The sequence below is a fragment of the Gymnoscopelus microlampas genome, assembly GCF_963454915.1.
Source record: "Gymnoscopelus microlampas genome assembly, chromosome: 4".
NCBI classification, from domain to species: domain Eukaryota; kingdom Metazoa; phylum Chordata; class Actinopteri; order Myctophiformes; family Myctophidae; genus Gymnoscopelus; species Gymnoscopelus microlampas.
Genome location: NC_139941.1, coordinates 53,710,039 through 53,726,319, shown reverse-complemented (window position 1 = coordinate 53,726,319; position 16,281 = coordinate 53,710,039). Strand labels below are relative to the sequence as shown.

The 16,281-nt window shown below is 40.7% G+C and overlaps 2 protein-coding genes across 2 annotated transcripts; both read left to right on the top strand.

Moving 5' to 3' along the window:
- Positions 1-506: 506 nt before the first annotated feature.
- LOC311043763 (dual specificity protein phosphatase 26-like) lies at positions 507-4,676 on the top strand. The gene is made up of 3 exons (XM_084055123.1): positions 507-884; positions 2,682-2,893; positions 4,314-4,676. Exons 1-3 carry the CDS (start codon positions 700-702, stop codon positions 4,511-4,513), a joined length of 597 nt encoding a protein of 198 aa, XP_083911249.1. The 5' UTR covers positions 507-699; the 3' UTR covers positions 4,514-4,676.
- A 5,618-nt stretch (positions 4,677-10,294) lies between these two features.
- Positions 10,295-15,929, top strand: LOC311043826 (alpha-1-antitrypsin-like protein GS55-MS). Its single transcript, XM_084055198.1, has 6 exons — positions 10,295-10,379; positions 11,347-11,886; positions 12,180-12,250; positions 12,975-13,171; positions 13,986-14,127; positions 15,360-15,929. Exons 1-6 carry the CDS (start codon positions 10,298-10,300, stop codon positions 15,546-15,548), a joined length of 1,221 nt encoding a protein of 406 aa, XP_083911324.1. The 5' UTR covers positions 10,295-10,297; the 3' UTR covers positions 15,549-15,929.
- The last annotated feature ends 352 nt before the right edge of the window (positions 15,930-16,281 follow it).

The following is a 16,281-nucleotide window of genomic DNA, read 5'->3' as shown; positions in this document are numbered from 1 at the left end:
TTGTAGGGCTGAAGGTAATGTATGTGTTGTAATAATAATCAAAATCTACAAAGTAACTAGTAACTAAAGTTTTCAAATAATTGTAGTGGAGTGAAAGCATAATATTTGCCTCTGAGATGTAGTGGAGTAGAAGTAAAAGTACAGAAAACCGGAAATACTCCAGCAAAGTGAAAATACCTCCAAGTTATAGTACGGTCTTCTCATTCCTAGTACTGAAGTACAGTACTTGAGTAAATGTACTTAAATGTTACTTTACACCACTGGCAAGAGCAATCATTAGTGTGATTTGTGGGCCAGCAATTCGTGTGTGTGTGTGTGTGTGTGTGTGTGTGTGTGTGTGTGTGTGTGTGTGTGTGTGTGTGTGTGTGTGTGTGTGTGTGTGTGTGTGTGTGTGTGTGTGTGTGTGTGTGTGTGTGTGTGTGTGTGTGTGCGCGCGCGTGTGGGGTGGGGGGGTTGAAAGTGAAGCACAGCCTCCTGAGACTAAAATACACCTGTTTCTGTTTCACTCATTCTGATCTGACTGACCATGGCCGTTCAGCCGGACCACTTGTAGAAATGAACTAAAACTCTTCCACAAAACAAGGTTAATTTAATAGATGGAATAGATTTCTGCTTCTTTGATTTTGGGACGTAGATAAACGGCCGTACTGACGTCTCCCTGCAGCCAGAGAAGAAGAAGAAGAAGACAGAAGATCCACCATGTCCTCCTCCTACACCTCCAAGCTCCCTGCCTCCTGGAACGACAGACCGCCTCCTCGCAAAGTGGAGATCGACCTGAGCTCTCCTGGCCTGGCCGTGGTGGAGCTGGAGAGGCTGCTCTTCACCGGGAGAGCCATCGTCAGCCACGCTGATGAAGTCTGGCCCCGACTTTACATTGGAGACCAGTAAGTAAGGGGTCTTCAACAGGGGGTCTTGGACCCCTAGGGGGTCCTCAGAGTTACTACAGGTCTGCCAAATCTTTGTGTATAGGATTTTTTTTTTACCTTAACCACTTGAACTCTAGCATCCCTTTTTCTGAGGAGAACTTTGGCCAAAAATAGCAGAGCTTGTAGATCTGCTATTTTTTGGCAAAGAGGTATAGGTGTAGAGGGGAAAAAGAGCAGACCAAGTAAACAAAAAAAGTAGTTTAATCTGAAACACAATTTGATACAATATAGAGGGGGGTCCCTGCTTCATCTCTCTCTCAGCTAGGGGGTCCTTGGTCTGAAAAGGTTGAAGACCCCTGCTGTAAGTTAGAAGTCTGGTCCAGACTTCACATTAGAGACCAGAAAGTAAGAAGTCTGGTCCAGACTTTACATTGGAGACCAGTAAGTGAATCCACAGGACTGGTTTAGTTGAGAAAATATGCCATGGGTATTTTTTTTTGTTTTTGTCTCATTCCTAAGCCAATAATTTGATGACCGGCAGCGATTCCAGTAGGAGACACAAAGAGTCTCCTTTGTGTCTCCTACCTGAACCGCTGCATACACTGGTCCACTGGTCATCAAATTATTGGCTTAGGAATGACACACAAAAAAAAAATCCATGAATTCTCCAATAGGTGGATAGAAAATGGATGAACTATCCCTTTAAAGCTCTATATTCTGGTGGTAATCATTGCTATAGTGTTTGTTCAGTGAACAGTGCTCTCCCCGTCTCTCCAGAGCTTTGGCAAACATTAGTTGGTTCACCGATGTATTATTATTCAAGCCCTTTTATCAGCCTCAGTTTTTATATTGTTCCAATCAATACAGCTCAATACTGTGGGTCCAACTCCAACTGTGTCTGCTCATTTACTGTATTTGTTTTATCACTTCCAGGGAAGTGTCTCTCCTGATTCCATAAGATTGGTATCCGGACCTGAAAATGTATTTTCTGTTACTGAGCTGGAGAGACGGGGAGACCCCTGTTACTGAGCAAACGAATATAGAGCTATTTAACACTTATTTGAACAAATACATATCATGTACCTTTAAGTAGGCTCTGTTCAACCAACTGTCCGGTACATCTGGACCAACTCCAACAGTGTGTAAGAGGATCTGATCATAAATCAGCTTTAGATCCTGGATGTGTAACTGCAGATCTGCTAAGGTGCATTCCACAAAGGGAACTTACATAGAAGAATCTCAGCGTTTCCACTGATGCCTATTGATACCTTTCATACATCATCTTTATTTACAGCTGTCAGCAGGCCAGGCAGCTTAGATCTCACCTCAAGTCCCTGGAAAAGGGCTATTTTCTTAACTGTCAAATGGCTGAAATTGCCTTCTGAATCTCCAGTGAACAGCAGGCTGTAGTAGTAGTAGAGTGTTGTAGGCTAATTGGAGACGCCTGCCACTATCTTTTCATCAAATAACGGATACTTAGTCAATGGAATGGAATGTAACTAAGTATACATTTACTCAAGTATTGTACCTAAGTACAATTCTTTACTTACCTTTTATGCTTATTCTCCACTGCATCTCAGGGTAAATATTAGACGTTCTACTCCACCATTATTTGACAGCGATGCTGCGTACTTAATTTTACGTCTTAACTTCTTCCTACTCCTTTTGGAACATGTTTAAGTGTGAGCAATGATCATATTTTTTTGTTTATTTTGTCTTTTTTTATAATATATTATGGCATTCATTGCTATTTGTTATAGGTTTTTATTGTATTTTTACCTGCATGTACAAAATAAATAATGTTGTGTGTTGCAGACACAGTGCAGAGAACCGGGCTGATCTGTCCCAGCATCGTATCACCCACGTCCTGAACGCGGCTCACAGAAAAGGCAGAGAGGCGCCCGCCATCTATGGCAGCATGGGCGTCACCTACATGGGCATCGATGCCCGCGACGCCATGGACTACGACATGAGTGGCAACTTCCAGATGGCCTCAGACTTCATTCACAGAGCTCTCAGTGGAGGAGGTGAGACACCGTCACAATCATCTTTATTATGTCAACATAGCAGGTTTACACTCAGGTGTAAAGACGAGGATGAAATCTGTTTTGGTGCAACAAGTTCCATAGTTTTTGTTGTTTTCACAAGATCTCCTGATTGGATGAAATTTGCATCCCACCTGATAATGTATTTTCTGTTTACTAAATAGTTGGAGAAACAGGGAGACGCCTGTTATTGAACAAACACTCTATTACATTACATTACAGTCATTTAGCAGACGCTTTTATCCAAAGCGACTTGCAATAAGTGCATTCAACATACAGTAGGTAGGGAACGAAAACTACTAATCACCAGAAGTCTGAAGTGCATTCTCTTCTAAAACAAGCAACTAAGAGTATACCTAGCGCTAAGGTAAAAGTGCAATATATCAGCTTCCTACTGTCTTAAACAGATGAGACAAAGTAGGAAGACAGTACTAAGACAAGTCCTTAATATAAGACAAGAGCTCATACAACTAATTGACAACACGTAGGCCAGGCAAAGAGGAAGGGCAGTGTTTTCTGAAGCGGCTATCAATGATAAGATCAACCTGTATTGTTCTCACAAGGGAAACGTACTCATCATTAACATGGACGCTTACAGCAGTCACACACAAGACAAAACAAAACAGAACAGAAGAGAGTGTAGCCGGTAAGACAGACTGGAGTCACATTACTCATCAAACGATGTTCACACACCCAGCTCTCTCAGTAAAGGGCCGCGGAATGGCGGTTGGGAAACGCTGGTATAGAGGCATGGGGGACTCCAGTCAACTATAGGATTGATTGATTGATTGATGTCTTTATTGATCATGAAATAAAATCATACTGTATGTCACATACATACATCTGACCCACCATAAACAACAGGACAACACAATAAAGCTTACAGCTCGTTTCCATTGCGGTTTTAAGTGGTTAAAATGCACAGATGAATGCTGTTCAGTTTGACAGTGTAATGTGAGCTATTGAGACCTAATGCTCTTTTAGCTATTTCTTGAAATAGTTCTTAACCCATTAAGACCGGGGATGCATCTGCGTCTCATTTTAAGATTTCTTTGGGCTATTCAAAAATAGCAGATCTACAAGCTAACCCTACGAGCTTGTAGATCTGCTATTTTTGAAAAATCTCGAAAAAATATTTTCCAGATTTTTTTCAAAAAACTGTTGAGATTTAGATTTTTTTTAAGAATCGCCCCAGGTCTTAAAGGGTTAAGTCATTAAACTGTTCCTCAATTTGCTGGGGAACCCCTTGAACCCCCCTCAAGGACCCCACTTTGAGAAGCCCTGGTCTAAAGTGTGTGTGTGTGTGTGTGTGTGTGTGTGTGTGTGTGTGTGTGTGTGTGTGTGTGTGTGTGTGTGTGTGTGTGTGTGTGTGTGTGTGTGCGTGTGTGTGTGTGTGCTGCAGGCAGAGTTCTGGTGCACTGCCATGTAGGGGTGAGTCGCTCTGCCACGCTGGTGTTGGCCTATCTGATGCTGAGGCAGAACCTGGGCCTGGTGGAGGCTATCTGCGCCGTCAAGGACAACCGGGGCGTCATCCCCAACCGAGGCTTCCTCCGCCAGCTCTGTGCTCTGGACGGACAGCTGTTCGGTGGAAAGTATAACTAAGTACATTTACTAGTACTTAAGTACTGTACTTAAAGCAGGGGTCTTCAACAGGGGGTCCTCAGAGCTACTATAGGGGGTCCACCAAATCTTTGTGTGATAGGATGTTTTTTTTTTTTTTACATGAACCACTATTACATTAACCACAATTGCTTTTCTGAGGGGAACATTAGCCGAAAATAGCAGATCTACAAGCTCTCAACGCCTCGCGCTGCGAGGCGTTGAGAGCTTGTAGATCGGCTATTTTTGGCAAAGAGGCTATAGATGTAGAGGGAAAAAATAGCAGACTACGTAAAAAAAAATAATAATCCGAAACACAATTTTATACAATATAGAGTAGGGGGTCCCTGCTTCATCTCTCTCTCAGCTAGGGGGTCCTTGGCCTGAAAACATGAAGACCCCTGACTTAAAGGGATAGCTCACCCCCAAAACGACTTTTTTTCTATCAATTAGTCACCCCATGGAGACTTTAATTCGTGGATATCGTTTTGTGGATATGGTCTTTGTGTCTCCTACCGGATCCGCTGCCGGTCATCAAATTATTGTCTTAGGAATGAGACAAAAACAATAAAAATATCCATGAATTCAAGTCTCCATGGGGTGACTAATCCATAGAAAATAAGTAAGTTTGGGGGTGAACTATCCCTTTAACACCCCTCCCCATTCTCCCCCCTCTCTCTTCTGGATAAGACTCTGATAATTGGGGAAATGGTGGATATGGTTTCTTATCTATGGAGTGATTACCATACCGTGTAAACATATCAAGGTGCTTGTGTCATTTTATGTGCTATATTATGAGCATTATGGCATGGTTTACATGGCTGTTATATTACACGGAACACTACTGATGGTTTAGTTCCCCTTTTTAGTTTGTCTGCGTTTTGTGTTGTCTGTGGAAAAATCTATAAAAAAAAACACTTTTTACATCCTGTGTACTTCTATTACATACATGTGGGGATGGATGACTGATTCATAATCTGTGTACATACAGTGTTGATTTCGTCGACTAAAACTATGACGAAAAATGTTCTACTACCTTTTTTCACTGGTCAAAAACTAAATAAAAACTAAGCTACGATGACTAAAACTAAGACTAAATATATTGACAATGTCGTCAACAAATAAAAACTAGACTAGATGTTAGGGAGGAACTAGTGGAGAAGAGATCCAGTAGAACTCGGGTGTTGCGCTCTGAAAGGTTACATGTCGCCTTTCAGACGTTAACGAACCCTATACCTAACCCTAACCCTAACCGCACGCGGAAGCCACTAGTCGGAGTGGCGAGATGTCGGAATGGAAGGCGGTTACCACTCTGAAAATAGCAGATCTACAAGCTCACAAGCTTGTAGATCGGCTATTTTCATCATGCAGCCAAGTGTAAAATCTGCCATTATGACGCCATCAAGGCACCGCCAAAATACATTTTAGTCAACTAAATCTACATTTGATTCAGTCGACTAAAATGTATTTTGGCTAAAATGTATATAATCATATGATATTTAGTTGATTCAAACTAGACAAACTAAAACCTTTCAGATTACTAAAATATGACTCAAACTAAATGGAATTTGATTCAAAAGACTACGACTAAAACTGAATCAAAATGTGCTGTCAAAATCAACACTGTTCTGTGTACATCTATTACATACACAACAGGTGTGTAGTCACACCCAGCTGACTCAGGCCAGGTGTGACATCACCCTACATACAGTACACCATTGTTGCCAAGTCTGCAAGTACTGTAGTTGAGGTTCTCTGGGTATGGACTCGTTTCGCTACATGTTCCAATACTACATAATATGTGATTGTCTTTTTTTTCTATTTAAAAAATGTATATGTATCTGTAATTTTTACTGTATCTTTAATATATGTATTCAAAATATGCTTTAGTCCCTTTCAAAGTCTTTAACAGCATACAGGGCACACATTACAGTCTGCAAACTCAGTGACTGTCTGGCTAATAAGGCTTTGATATTCAGTGTGTTTGTTACAGTACATCGTCATCAGGTCTAGTCAGGTCAGGTCAGGTCAGACAGACAGACAGACAGACAGACAGACAGACAGACAGACAGACAGACAGACAGACAGACAGACAGACAGACAGACAGACAGACAGACAGGCAGGCAGGCAGGCAGGCAGGCAGGCAGGCAGGCAGGCAGGCAGGCAGGCAGACAGCCTGAGGCAGGCAGGCAGGCAGGCAGACAGGCAGGCAGGCAGACAAGCAGACATCTGATGCTTTGGTAGTGAAATATCATAGTGTCCCCTGTAGCTGAACCTGTGTGAACATGCAGCAATGTAATAATAGACGCAGCTGGGATGCCACACATGCTGGCTAATATAAGCATTACTCCGCCAGGCCGAAGGCGTGGCCCAGACTACAGTATGTTTTGCACCCATTCCGTCCGTCCGTGTGTCCGTCCGTCTGTGAGCAGCTAATCTCCGGCACCGTTATCCCGATCGAAGGGAAACTGTGCACACACACTCCTTGGATGCCAGAGCAGAATATCTGCCCCAAATTGTTATAGCGCCACCAGGACACAGATTTTTGCAAAACACATTTGTTTATATTACTCCTACAGATTTTGTCCAAACATCACACAAATCGGTACACATTATCTCTATAGTCATGAGATCAAGACAGATCTGTCCAATTTTTCATATTCCATCCTGATTGGCTAAGATCGACTTCCAAAGTTTGCAGGATTGGTCCGTTTTGAACAAAATGCCTCAAATCATAAACGCAGCGTACGATTGCCGTGAAACTTTGCGCGCACATTCCCACTAGGCCGAGGAAGAAATGCCAGCAGATTTTCTTTTTCAAATCAGCCTCATGGTGGCGCTATAACAGGCCGATTTGCGTTTTCACCTATAACTGCACCGATGCACCTAGAGGCCAAGGAAAAACCTCTTCCCTGCATTTTTCACATCGGCCTATCATAGCGCCACCAGCAGGCCGATCGTTGCAAAACACAGTATCTCTATGGTCATGTGATAAAGACGGATCTGTCAGATTTTGGCGAATTCCGAACATTGCTGGCCCACAATAACCTGCCTAACCTGGTGGAGACCTGTGCTCAGAGGAGAACTTTTTCTAGTTGTGATGTAAATGTAGTTGTTTATTCAGGAAGAGACAGTAGGCGTACCTTTAAACAAGCAAGGAAGGAGAAAAGTGACCTATAACCCCTGACACCATCGCCTGGCTGTGCGAGACTAAACAATAGAGCTGGGCGATATGACTTCAAATCAATATCACGATTACTACAAACTTTTGCCTCTATTATGATTAATGGGAAAAAAGTCATGAGTCACAGATTTACACAACAACGTTGTCCTATACATAAACCCCAATGACCTCATAATAAAGGTACTGCTTTAAACCCCTGTCTTCATCCAGATTAAAATACTTCTGTAGAAGTATTTTACAATGTTTAGAACATTTATGTATATGATATACAGTAGAGACTACAGATATGTTTAAGAGTATGGCTACCTGACCATTCCTGTTGCATTTTCAGCCATGATTCCATGCATGATAGCTTAACAGTAATCATTACACAGAATAAATACAGAGGCAAAGCAAATACTGTAGGAGAGGTACATATTGGCAAATAAACATGTCAAAGTGCAGTGGATCAGATCAGTTGTTAAAAGAGGAGTTGTCTGTCTCTCAGCAGTCTGTGGTGAGGTGTCTTCACATTAGGAAGGTGAGTAATGTACTACTGTACTTCAAATTAAGTCATCAGGCCAACTTATAATGTATTGCTTACCGAAAATAATTGACTTTTTTAATTAAATCACTTTTACTTGAAAATCTGTCATTTTCTTTGAATGACACTGCCATGTAATTTACCTGTTTCAGCTTTGCCTTTTATGATACTTGGTTATTGAGGTCTTGGCCAGCATTGACATTGGGATCTTGAATTTAGCCCATTAAGATCGGGAACGCATCTGTGTCATTTTAAGATTTCTGTGGCTATTCAAAAATAGCACATACTGCTATATACTGCTATATACTGCTATTTTTGCTATTTTTGAAAAAAATCGTGAAAATATTTGAATTGATATACATTTTTGGGGGTCCTTGACATGAAAAAAGTTTGAGCACCACTGATATTATAGCAACATACGTTTTTTTTTCAACAATAAAAAGTTAATTTAAAAAAAAATATATATATATTCTATTATTATTATATAATATTATTATATAGATTTGCACAAATGTTTTTTTTTCAAAAACATTGCAGATCTACAAGCTCGTAGCACGGCACTCTGTGCTGCGCTATGAGCTTGTATATCTGCTATTTTTGAATAGCCAAAGTATAAAATAAATATAGCTAAAATGACACAGTGGTTCTTCGACCTTCTCAGCCTTGTCTGTATCAGGGCCCATTTGAAAATCTCTAAAGATTTGTCGGTCCACACATCTGACCACTTAACACGGCAGCTATCAAGTGGCTGTGTTCATTTTCAGAGCATTTTTATGATCAATCGATCGGTTGTGTTCCGGATCGATGGAACTATTGTATAACTTTAAGTTCATATTTATCACTATCACATTCACTTTACAAGGTTTTAAAGAAAAAAAGCACCATGAATATTTTTCTTTACATATTGTGTTTATAATATGAATGTTATATTATCATTTAAGGTTGGGTAAGTGATTTGTTTTTAAATACATTTTAAATAGCTCCTTATTTTGATATTAATCATTGCTATAGAGCAGGGGATGGCAACCCTTTTGACATGAAGTGGCAAGTTTTCATTTTCTTGATAGTCAGTGTGCCATATCAACTATTAAGTTTAATTATGACACCACATCAAAATGTAATATTTCCATCTGATCTTGATTGTCCATATAGGCTATATAACATAACAGCCTTTATTTTCTTCTTTTTTAGAAACATTTTCTTTCACATCAGGATGTAAAGATCATTAAACTCAGAGCAATAACCCACCTATCTCCCAGACTGCCTACCCAGTCAGAGTTAGGTTTGAATGAATGTAGAATTATGTGCAGGATGTCATTTGTATATAGATGTGAGGAGACTTCATTTAACTGACTAAACTTTTTTTTGATATTTAATTTTAAAATAAAAAACCTCTCTCTCACACTTATGCCAGGGTGCCAGTGATCACCCTCCCCTGTGCCAACGTTGGCACCGTGCCTAAGGTTGCCTATACCCCTGCTATAGAGTGTTTGTTCAGTAACAGCAGTTTCCCAGTGTCATCAGCTCAATGACATTTCTGGTTCGGGATTCCAATTTGATCCAATGAGGAGAGAGAACTCACACGGGATATACAGGTGAAACAAGTGAGATTAGCAGTGATGACACACAATTGGAACTGGAACACTATAACATTTAAGCTGATAAATGGGTACTCTCTCCTGATTGGCTAAAAATGGCAAACCACCTGAAAATGTATATTCTGTTTATTAAAGAGTTGGAGAGACAGGGAGACCACTGTTACTGAACAAACACTCTATACTATAGAGTGCTAGAGAGTCTGTATGATCACTATCACCGTGCCTTAACCTTTTAACAAAAACAACTTTTGATTTAACAAAGTATATCACTTGACCCGACCTTTATAATCTTCGTGTTTTGCCAGTTTATTTAATTTGGGGTCCCACTTGCAATATCCTCACGGTTGAGAACCCCTGGACTAGTAGGCTACACATTCATGGTGGTTCCAGACAGAGTAGCTCTAGATTGAAAGGTTTGTTTAGTTAACAGTGAGTGAATATTGACTGATGGGAACCTTTTGAACCTTTGCCTCAGTTCACCATGATGCAAGGAGCCGTGTTGGTGTGGATTCTATCAGCGCTGGTGTGTGTGGGTACAGGTCATCACCATGCAGGACATGAAGGTACAGTAAGAGAGCTTTTTTTAAAGATGTATTTTTGGGGCTTTTATGCCTTTGTTTAGCCTGACAGGAAATGTGGAGAGAGAAGGGGAGTGACTTGCAGCAAAGGCCATCGGGATCACAATGTAACAATTTAATTAAGAATGTATGTCCACATTAACCCTGACATCCCTATTTTGGGCCAAATTGACAGTTTTTGTCTCCGCCAGGCCAATTATAAAAGGCATGGCCGAGACTCGTGCAGCCTTATCCCACCCGGTCTCAGTAAGAATTGGCGACTCCCCTTCTGTGACGCACGTGGAACTGGCTCTCACATGGGCGGACCGCTCTAAATAACTCCCCAAACCCTAGGAATACCATATGGCACGTGGTGTTACCGTTAAGCATGAACCTCTCAATCTCTGTGCCACGGGATCAAATCCTTCTCATGATGACACTGTTATTTTTCATACAATAATTATTTTATATATATTTAGGTTTTAGTAAAGTTTTTTTCGCCCCCAGCAAGGCGCACCACTTGGCCCGTTTGGTGAAAACAGACTAACAGCCCCCAATATTAAGTTAGGAAGTAGTTGGCCAAAAAAACTGTTACAACGTCGGAGGCGTGCTGTTTCTGATGGACGTGAGCGAGCAACGAAAGGCACCGCCAAGCGAGCCGTGCCGAACGTTGCGAAGTCCGGCAGAACCGACTCAGCACCGCTCGAGTTATGTACCGATAGGGTCAGAATCGTAAATTATAGCGGATCTGTCCGATTTTTCATATTCCATCCTGATTGGCTATAAGTTTGACTTCTACTACCTGGCCTGCCGGAGACCTGTGCTCCGAGGAGCACATTTTTCTAGTTATTTTTCTTTAAAAAAAAAAAAAGTTCTACAAGCTCACAATGCAAATCAGATATCTTTGCTATTTGTCGTACAAGGAGGAAGTAAAAGGTTTAAGTGGTTAACAAATCTAATTCATCACCTTCAGATAACGCTGCAGACCAGGCTGCAAACAGCCTCTCCGAGGTGACATCAGCAAACAAAGGTTTTGCCTTCAACCTGTACAGGCAACTGGCCGCTCAGACGGACAACCAAGGCAAGAACGTCTTCTTCTCACCAGCAAGTGTCAGCCTGGCCCTGGCAGCCTTGTCTGTAGGGGCCCGGGGCCAAACCCACCAGCAGCTCTTCAGTGGTCTGGGCTTCAACAGCTCCGTACTGACCCAGGCTGACGTAGACCAGGCCTTCCATGGACTAATGACCGCAGCGGACAAGACTTCATCAGAAGACATCAGTGCAGGAACTGCTGCGTTTGTGGACAATAAGTTCAAGCCACAGCCTGAGTTCCTGCAGACCCTGAGTCAGTCCTACATGGCCGATGGGTTCAATGTGGACTTTACCAATCCCACAGAGAGTGCTGCTGCCATCAACAAGTATGTAGGGGACAAGACCCACGGCAAGATAGACCAACTAGTGGAAAACCTGGATCCTGCTACAATCATGTATCTCATTAGTTACATATACTACAAAGGTAAGAAATGTCATCTCTCAGCCGTCATTCAATTCATATACCAGACAGAAATAAAAACAGTTAACTAGTTATTATCAACCTAACCATGGGTAGGGTTAATCTCCAACTAATCTCCAACCTTTTTCAAGGACCCCCAGTATGATTAGGCCATGTGTGACGGGGTTTGATAGCATTTTTTTCTTTAGACCTCTAGTGGTCCCCCCACACACACTCATGGCTACAGTCACCTTCCCTCATTTAAATCTCGTCTCACTATTGTCATTGTTGTTTCTACATTGTTTTCTGTCAAACAGGAAAATGGCAGACTCCCTTTGACCCCGCAGACACCAAGGAGGAGCAGTTTAATGTGGATGCAGCAACCCAGGTAACACTACTGTCTTACTGAATGGCTTTTTATTAGTTTGTTTGGTAACCACTAATTAGACCTATTTGTTTTGTTTAGTATCTTATAGTTCACTATTGTTATGGTTTGACTTTCACTGTTCATTAAGATAATAACCACATAAACAATAGAAATACAGTATGTTTATGTAAATCAGGGAGAAATAGAAGAAAGCAATGGGCAAGCCTGTTCACACTGGCTTGGAATCACTTCCTGAAGCTGTTGTTCCCGCTTTCGTTCATGCCCCCCCTCCTCCTCTCCCCGTACACAGGAGGGGAGGAAGGCGGGCTGTTCCCGTGACAGACTGACAACGTGCGGTTGAGTTATTTTTCATTAGACATGAACGAATCATTTGAACGAATCATTTGAACGAATCATTGCCGTGAACGTGAACGAAATCGTTCGTTCACTGAAATTAACGTTTTTTCTCACCACTACATGACACTAAGTCATGACGGTGCTTCTATGAACAAACTGTTGTTCTATCAACAAAATACTTCATAAAAACATTGGTGGCAAGTTTAATACGGGGCGCTGCGGCTCCGCTCTGGGTTCTGAACGGTATACGTACAGTACAGCTACTACATCGCTGTGAACAGAGTAGAGCAGCAGCAGTGTTTTGTCGGGATCGGCATTGGACCCCAAAAAAACCCTGTCATGGGTCGGTCTCTTCTAATAATGATCCACATGGTTTATGTTGTTGCAGGTTCCAGTCCAGATGATGAACACGGAGGACTTCTTCGATGTCTACTATGACCAGCAGATCACCACCACTGTCCTCCGTTTACCCTTCAACAACTCCTACTCCATGCTGCTGATGCTGCCTGACGCAGGTCTGACCGAGCTGGAGGAACACATCTGTCCCATGCACTACGCCAAGTGGCTCAAGTGGATGAAGCCAAGGTTTGACATGATGACGCTTTTACCCATTAAGACCTGAGGCCGATTCAAAAAATATTTTCTAAATCCTAACAGTTCTTTTTAAAGAAATATTTAAAGAAATATATATATATATTTAAAAAAAAAAAGAAATATCTAGAAATGTTTTGTTCCAGGGACCCCCCCAGAAGCAAAGATTAAGTTATAAATGTTCGTTTAAAAAAATAAATATATATATACAAAGATTTGCACAAATTAGCAACATTTTTCAAAAATAGCAGATCTACAAGCTCATAGCTATGAGCTTGTATATCTGCTATTTTTTAATAGTGAAAGAAATCTAAAATGACACAGATGCGTTCCTGGTCTTAATGGGTTAAATAACATGCTGAATGCACCGTTGTTGCAAAGGTTTTCACAAATGTTCAATTGTCTTTTTTTTACACATTTCTTCCAAAATAGCCAATCTGCAAGCTCACACTGTGTCATGACGTGTTGTGAGCTTTAGATTTGCAACTGTTGAAGAATGTTTGAAAACTTGACATGCGCAAAATTGGGACGTCAGGTTAAGTGGTTGTTTTTTAAATTAGATTCAAAATTTAAAGTTAAATTAAAGCTAATAATACAGGACATTCATATAGCACTTTTCAAGGTTTCCAATGGTATGTTTATGTTAGAATATTACTTTATGTGGCAAGTAATGACTTTTTGCATTACTTTCACAAAACACTTTAAAGTCAGAGATGAATCAATGAATTCCAGAATGATCTTATAATAACATGATCATTCACAATATTTTGTCATACATAGCCTTAAGTGTTTTGTATTTTCTTTTCAGGAAGTACAATTTATTTGTTCCCAAGTTTTCCATCAAGACTAAGATGAACCTGAACGCTGTGCTGCGTCAGATGGGAATAACAGACGTGTTTGGTGCTGCAGCTGATCTCAGTGGCATTGCAGACAATGTGGCTGTGTCAGAGGTAAGAGCTTTGGTGTAAAGTACATTTACTCAAGTACTGTACTTTAGTAAAACGTTTAGGTGTTTTTTACTTTACTGGAATATTTCCAATATTTGTCAGTACTTTTACTTCTACTCCCCTACATCTCAGAGGCAAATATTGTACTTTTATTCCACAAACAATATCTGAAAACTTTAGTTACTTTGTAGATTTTGTAGATTTTATTACAAAACATACAGTAACAACTTCAGCCCTATATACATTTTGGCCATTTGAAAATAGCAGATCTACAAGCTCACAAAGATTTAGTCTCAAACAAGGTTGTTTCTTACAATAAATATGCAATTTATTTGTGAAATGACATATTTCCACATGTGATTCCTCTTTGTTTTGGCTGTGTGTGATAGTTTTCTTTCAAATAGGATAATTTTAAGCCTCCGGTACGATAATTGAACATTTCCCATCTGGCAACACTGACCAAGCCTGACACCCTTATGTTGTGTTCTATTCCTGGATTACTGACTCATGTTTCACTCTGTCACATTCACACATGGACTACTGGCATGTACACTACAGCAGCACTGGTTCTCACACATTTTCATGTCAGGGACCCCCAAATTGATGATATATTTGGCTGCAGACCCCCATTTGAAATTATTTTGTGCCAGGGACCCCCACATAAGGAAAGATAGGTCAAATTCTCTTTTCTTTAAAACTGATTTTTCTGGGGACCCCCTGAAACCCTCTCCAAGAACTCCTGGGGGTCCCCAGACCCCATGTTGAGAACCACTGCACTATTGAACCATGATACATGGCTTGTTAAGGATAACGGTTGTACTTGTAAAGTTTGATTGTTGACTTTATAAATATTCATTGTATTCACTCTAATCCAGTGGTTCTCAAACTTGGTCCTTGAGGGGTCCCCCAGCTAAATGATAGTTAGGAACCAAATGGACCTTTACAGGTCTTTAAAAGGACCCCTTGATAATAAGCCAAATATGCATTAATACATTATAATTGGCCTCTAAATAACAAAAATAAAACATTTAGAACACCTTAAATATTGTATTTATTTTAGAAATAGTTCATATATAATGTAATAAGGCATATTTGGCTTATTAGCCAGTGATCCTTTTAACTCTTAGTTATGGGGGTACCGTGGCCTTGGCCTAATGCATATACCATGAAACTGGAGGGTCCTTGACATGAAGAAGTGTGAGAATCACTGATCTATAATCATTGTTTATGTTCAGGTCGTGCACCAAGCCACGCTGGATGTAGACGAGACCGGAGCGACTGCGTCTGGAGCTACAGGGGTCGGCATCACGCCGCTGTCCTTCCACCGAGTCCCTGAACTGAAGTTCAATCGTCCCTTCATGGTTCTCATCGCCGACTCTGACAACATTCTTTTCACGGGAAAGATCGTCAATCCAACCCAGTGAGCCATAGTCAGCTATTAGACGTCTGTCTAAAATCGGGTCTAAAAGTGGTCAAAAAGTGAACATTTTTTCAACGTCTAGGCTTAGCCTAGACGTCAATTAGCTGTGTTTTATAGCGTCTATATAGGCTGTCTATATATAGCTGTTGAAATTACGTTGTTTCAACATCTATGCTAAGCCTAGTCGTTGAAAAAACGTTAACTTTTAGACCAGTTATAACCCGGTTTCAGCCTAGTCATTTAGACATAATCTATTATGATTTTAGTCTAAAATTTAGTCTAATTTAGTCTAAAATAATATTTTGGAGCGAAAAATGCTCAGTGGGAGACATCTGATGAGACAAACTGTCTGTTCACATTGAAACACAGATGTTGACTGTCAACATATTAAATCCTATCTAAACCTGTTTGTTGTGGACCCTTCATTTAATAATCCTGACATCTGTATTGTTTGTATTTGGTTCTTGGCTTGCTGAGTAGTTTTAAATGTGCAGACCTGGGATAAAATATAGGTTTCTAATTATTCAGTAACTAAAAGTGATCTAAGATCAAAAATGAATGCAGGCAGGGTTGGGAAGTAACGGAGAAGCAAAAGTAGAGAGAGGCTGTGATCTCACCGCTCTGATAGACAATAAATAAAATCCTTTTGCAAACAATAGGCTATCCATGTTCTCTTCGTGTGTCAACAATGATCCAAATGGGAAGTTTATTTCAGCATATAGAATGTGACAGTTTGA

Excerpts from the sequence above, each read along its gene's own strand:
- LOC311043763 (XM_084055123.1), top strand. The coding sequence starts at position 700 with ATGTCCTCCTCCTACACCTCCAAGCTCCCTGCCTCCTGGAACGACAGA. Across the intron at positions 885-2,681 it reads CGACTTTACATTGGAGACCA|ACACAGTGCAGAGAACCGGG; the intron begins GTAAGTAAGGGG and ends TGTGTGTTGCAG. Across the intron at positions 2,894-4,313 it reads CAGAGCTCTCAGTGGAGGAG|GCAGAGTTCTGGTGCACTGC; the intron begins GTGAGACACCGT and ends TGTGTGCTGCAG.
- LOC311043826 (XM_084055198.1), top strand. The coding sequence starts at position 10,298 with ATGATGCAAGGAGCCGTGTTGGTGTGGATTCTATCAGCGCTGGTGTGT. Across the intron at positions 10,380-11,346 it reads TCACCATGCAGGACATGAAG|ATAACGCTGCAGACCAGGCT; the intron begins GTACAGTAAGAG and ends CATCACCTTCAG. Across the intron at positions 11,887-12,179 it reads TAGTTACATATACTACAAAG|GAAAATGGCAGACTCCCTTT; the intron begins GTAAGAAATGTC and ends TCTGTCAAACAG.